General features: G+C 38.3%; 1 protein-coding gene across 2 annotated transcripts; it reads left to right on the top strand.

The window, feature by feature from the left end:
• The first annotated feature begins 94 nt into the window (after window positions 1–94).
• Window positions 95–2,658, top strand: LOC103267127 (cTAGE family member 5-like). 2 transcript variants are annotated; one of them, XM_008064728.1, is made up of 2 exons: window positions 95–1,619; window positions 1,749–2,658. In XM_008064728.1, exons 1-2 carry the CDS (start codon window positions 95–97, stop codon window positions 2,492–2,494), a joined length of 2,271 nt encoding a protein of 756 aa, XP_008062919.1. In that variant the 3' UTR covers window positions 2,495–2,658. The 2 variants fall into 2 exon arrangements, with proteins under 2 accessions (XP_008062919.1, XP_008062917.1); XM_008064726.1 differs by having other exon boundaries at window positions 95–2,658.
• Window positions 2,659–5,503: the final 2,845 nt, after the last annotated feature.

Raw genomic sequence — 5,503 nt, 5'->3', positions numbered from 1 at the left:
TCCGGTTGCCGGGCACTGAATCGGTTCCAGAACACTGCGCGTCCACAGCCACTAACGGCCGCTCTGGTGGCAACTGCCAAGGCGTCTCGGCGCCATGGAGGAAGCCGGGGCTGCGCCTCTGTGGCTTTCGTGGCTGGTCCTGGCAGAGCTGCACAGAGTTGTGGCAGCACTGCCTGAAGCGATGAGACGAGGTTCTAATCCTGATGGTTTTCCATGGGAATCGGTGATATGTGCAGCTGTTGTTGCTGTGCTCGTTTTTTTGTGGAGAGGTTTTAGTTCGGTGAGACGTCGACTCTACGTGGCAAGAGAGAAAGACCTTGCTGCAAAGCTTTCTGGACTGTTTGAAGAAAAATGTAAAATTCTTGAAAAATTGAGCCTTGTACAAGAAGAGTATGAAGGCTTAGAGTCATCTTTCAAGGATGCCTGTTTTGAAAAGGAGTCAACAGAAGCACAAAGTGTGGAGGTAACCTGTGAAAGGCTGGACAGGTCCAAATCTGAACTTGAGGATGAAATATTCTGTCGAGAAAAAGAGTTAGAAGAAGAGAAATCTGAGCATTTTGAACAAGATGAACTGGTGGTGGATGTTTCAAAAAGGGTGCAGTTCCTAGAAGATGAATTAAAGACTGTCAAATTACAAGTAGCTGAAGTCAAAACAACCTTGAAGATATTTCACACGAATGAAGAACGACTTAAGAGAACACTAAAAGATGCTTTGAATGAAAATTCTCAACTTCAGGAAAGGCAGAAACAACTTTTACGAGAAACTGAAGTATGGAAAGAACAAGTGAATGAACTTAATAAACAGAAAATAACATCTAAAGACTCTAAAGTACATGCAGAACAAGTTCTCAAGGATAAAGAAAATCACATCAAGTCCCAGACTGAACGCTTGCTAAAGATGAAAGATTGGGCTGCTGTGCTTGAAGAAGACATAACGGATGATGACAACCTGGAATTAGAAACATTGAAGAGTGAATCAGAAAATGGTGCTCACTTAGATAAACAGCCAAAAGGAGCTTTGGAGAAACTGATTCATGCTGCTAAGTTAAATTCCTCTTTAAAAACTCTAGAAGGAGAAAGAAACGAAATTTACACTCAGTTGTCTGAAGTAGATAAAACAAAGGAAGATTTTGCAGAGCCTATTAAAAATCTCCAGACTGAACAAGCATCTTTACAATCAGAAAACACACAGTTTGAAAGTGAGAATCAGAAGCTTCAACAGAAACTTAAAGTAATGACTGAACTGTATCAAGAAAGTGCAATGAAGCTACACAGGAAAATAACAGTAGGGGCAAATTACCTGTTAGAGAAAGAGGAGAAACATTCCAAAGTAGATGAAAAGATCAACTATGCTGCTGAAGAGCTGGAGACCTATAGAAAGCGAGTCAAAGATCTTGAAGAAGAATTGGAGAGAACCATTCATTCTTATCAAGGGCAGATTATGTCCCATGAGAAAAAAGCACAGGATAATTGGTTGGCAGCTAAAACTGTTGAAAGAAATCTCAATGATTTAAGGAAAGAAAATTCTCACACCAGACAAAAATTAACTGAAGCAGAGTTTAAATTTGAACTTTTAGAAAAGGATCCTTATGCAATTGATGTTCCAAATATAGCATTTGGCAGAGAGCATTCCCCATATGGTCCCTCACCATCGGGCCGGCCTTCATCTGAAACGAGAGCTTTTCTCTTTCCTCCAGCTTTGTTGGAGGGTCCACTCAGACTTTCACCTTTGCTTTCAGGGGGAGGAGGAAGAGGCTCAAGAGACCCAGGGAATTCTCTGGACCATCAGATTACCAGTGAAAGAGGAGAGTCAAGCCGTGATAGGTTAACTGATTCTCATAGGGCACCTTCTGACACTGGGACCCAGTCACCTCCCTGGGAGCAGGACCGTAGGATGATGATGCCTCCATCAGGCCAGCCATATCCTGATGCAACTCTTCTTCCACAAAGACAAGACGGATTTTATTCTAATTCTGGCAGACTATGTGAACCAGCAGAACTCAGAAGTTTTAATATGCCTTCTTTGGATAAAATGGATTGGCCAGTGTCTTCAGATATGGAATCCAGTAGAAGTGATACCAAAGATGATCTTAACTCAAATGTGCCGGATTCATCTCTCCCTGCTGAAAATGAAGCAACCGGCCCTGGCTTTGTTCCTCCGCCTCTTCCTGCAATCAGAGGTCCATTGTTTCCACTGGATCCGAGGGGCCCATTCTTGAGAAGAGGACCTCCTTTTCCTCCACCTCCACCAGTAAACATGTATGGAGCTTCTGGAGACTATTTTCCACCAAGGGATTTCCCAGGTCCACCATATCCTCCATTCGCAATGAGAAATGTGTATTCACCAAGGCGTTTTCCTCCTTATCTTCCCCGAAGACCTGGATTTTTCCCCCCACACCCGCATTCCAAAAGTAGACGTGAGTTCCCTTCAGGGTTGATTCTGCCTTCAAATGAGCCTGCTACTGAACATCCAGAACCACAACAAGAAGCCTGACAATATTTTTGCTCTCTTCAAAAGTAATTTTGACATATCTCTCATTTTCAGTTTAAGTAACTGCTGTTACTTAGGAGATTATACTATTGCTCAAATTGAAGTTTAATGGAATTATATAATTCTCAGGGTTGTATTTTGTAAATGAAGATGATTTAAATATGAAAAAAAAACCCAAGCTACTTTTGTTCGTCAAAACTTTCTGACCCCAAGACTCTCCACTCTGTTGCTGAACATCACCTAAACATCCTAGACACAAAAACTCTCTCCCCAGTTCCCCTCTTCCCCTTGAAGTTCCCATGGCCTCCTATTATTCTGAGTAGTAGTAGCTTTTGGACAGACTTTTCCTGCAAGGGACATCCCCACATGCAAACCTGTTGAAGCATGTATGGGTTAATGTTAATTTGTGGCCATATTATTTTCCTTGATCAGCCCCTGAGATCTCTTGAACATCCTTGCAATAATAAAATGCTTTTGTTTTATGCATCCATATTTTGGAGTAATGTGTTATACATCCACAGTAAGTAATATAGGCAATTTAAACTATTTATCTAAGGCATTAAAAACCAGTTATAAAACTTCTGTCCTGAGATATTTGCCAATGTTGTAGGCTTATTTTACTATAATGCATAAATACCATAAATAATCTGCATGGTGCAAAGCTGCAGATGGTAAGGTTCCTGAAACAGTGTTACCTTTCATGATCCATCAGCTCCTTTGAAGAACACTATGAGTTAATAAAATATTTTGATAAGAACAAGGAGTAATTTTCCAAACAGGAAATTTAATTCTTATTAATATGCAATAAATAATCACAGCCACAAGTAATCTTGTCCATCAAAGAAAAAAAAAGTAATTTTAAGACTAATCAACTGCTCCTAATGTGTTAATATTAATATTCCATTCTTATTTGTTTTCATTTGCTTTTGCCATGCATTAGAATTTATTAGCCGATAAGTTGTAGAGGCAAGAGTGTATGAAAAATTTAGAGGCAAAGCCAAAATTTGAGAGATTAAAAACTTTTATCTGTTAACTCTTATAAATAAACAATAACTTCTTTTTAAAAATTAACTTTTTCTGAGAGTTTGAAAAAAGATTGTCAATGTTTGTTGGCAGTGTAAAACTCTGGTCAGCTTACAGAACACAAGTGTTCTGTGTTAGTATAATCCGAGAACTGATGTGGAAGCGTTATCGCTAATGTATTTTTGTCATGCAAATAGAGTAAAGGAGGATTAAATATATAGTAAATTGTTTATTATTTAATCTATTTTGGATAAATTAAGCGTGGAGTTAAAGAAAATTCTCAAACTGATCTCTGAAGGCTTATAAGAGGACTAAGTATATCTTTCCAGTCACCAGATTAAAAGTGCCCCACTAATTCATAGGTGACAGTTAGATATGCTTATGAAATCAGTCTTTACTCAACCATGTGAAAAAAATTCAGAAGAGCAAAGAAATTAAACCAAAAAAACCTTGATTTTATTTCTCATTTTGCCGCTTTCTTGTGTGAATTCAGGCAAATAATCTAACCAAACTGAGTCTTTATATACACACTTATAAAATTGTATTACTCTCAGTCATTTTGAGGATGACATGTTATAATGCATGGAAGGCTGGTTTATATTAAGCAATTTGTTATTAAAATAAGTTATTATTTCCATGGATTGTTATACAATCAGGACAATACTACAGGAGCTTGCGGTAGAACAAGTTCTCTGATCATTTTACTTACTAAGAAAATTCTTCACATGAAGAATTTTACTTTCAAGAAAAGTAAAGAGGTCACCACTTGAAATCTATTCAGCCATTTATATGGTGTAATATTCCAAGATGCACTGATTGGCAAATAAATGGTAAACAAAGCAGACTGCACCGTCCATTTAGAAGCTTCAGAAGCAAAGAAATAACATCAATATGACATGAAACTCCATGCCCAACCAAAAATATTCAATATTCATCCAACTTTTAAATAATAATATCAATTATGGTTCATACTTATGGTGAAAATCTCTTACACATATTTTATCTCAATTAATCTTCTTTAAAACCATGTGGAATAATTATAATTATTTTCTTCATTTTACCAATAAAGATATTGAAGTATAATAAAAATGGCAGAGTTGAGTCTCAGAACCCTCTCCAGCTTCTCCCTTGATAAAAATTTGATTTCTGCAGAAATTCTGAAAAAAAAAATACAGTCAGCTAACTTTCATGGGAGAATGGGAAATAAAGCTGCATTAAGGAGAAGCTTCTTTTTTTTTTTTTGAGTTGGAGTCTCTGTCGCCCAGACTGGAATGCAGTGGCCGGTCCCGGCCATCGCAGCCTCGACCTGCTGGGCTCCAGTGATCCTTCCACCTCAGCCTTCCGAGTAGCCGGAATTACAGGCGCGCACTACCACGCCCAGCTAATTTTTTTTTTTTAATTTAATTTATTGTAGAGATGAGGTCTCACCAAGTTGCCCAGGCAGGTCTCGAACCTGCGGGCTCAGGCAATCCACTCACCTCAGCCTCCCAAAGTGCGGGATTACAGACTGAGCCACCGAGCCTGGCCAGGAGATGCTTCTTGATAGGCTTAATATGCTAACATTTGTCGAGATATTTGAATTTTTTAAAGGAAAATGTTGCTTAGCTAAAGTTATTAAACATTTACTGTGGGATGTCCCTAGTAATAGTCTAGTCATGCACTTACATGTCTCAGCTTACAGGTAAGGTACTGTGGCTCAGAATACCCAGGAAATCTGCATGATTGAAGAGCTCAGTCAACTCTAGGCCAAAAGTAAGTCACACTGAAACTGAACATACAGAGGTACAAGATATAGACATATAAAAAAACAAATACTATAAAAAGGCAGTTAAACCAGAAAGAAGAGGCAGAGTCACAAACAAAAAGGCAAGAATTAGTCATGGTGTGACAAGTAAAAGAAGGAATCAAGAGGAATAAAAATAAGGCCCCAAAATGCCAAAAGAAAAAAGTTAAAAGTAGATAGATTATAGTAAAAGCAATATATGAGTC

This window comes from Carlito syrichta, unplaced genomic scaffold, assembly GCF_000164805.1.
Source record: "Carlito syrichta isolate Samal-C Ts95f unplaced genomic scaffold, Tarsius_syrichta-2.0.1 Scaffold307978, whole genome shotgun sequence".
Classification (NCBI taxonomy): domain Eukaryota; kingdom Metazoa; phylum Chordata; class Mammalia; order Primates; family Tarsiidae; genus Carlito; species Carlito syrichta.
Note: the sequence above shows the minus strand (reverse complement) of the source record. Positions and strands in the feature narration are given on the sequence as shown.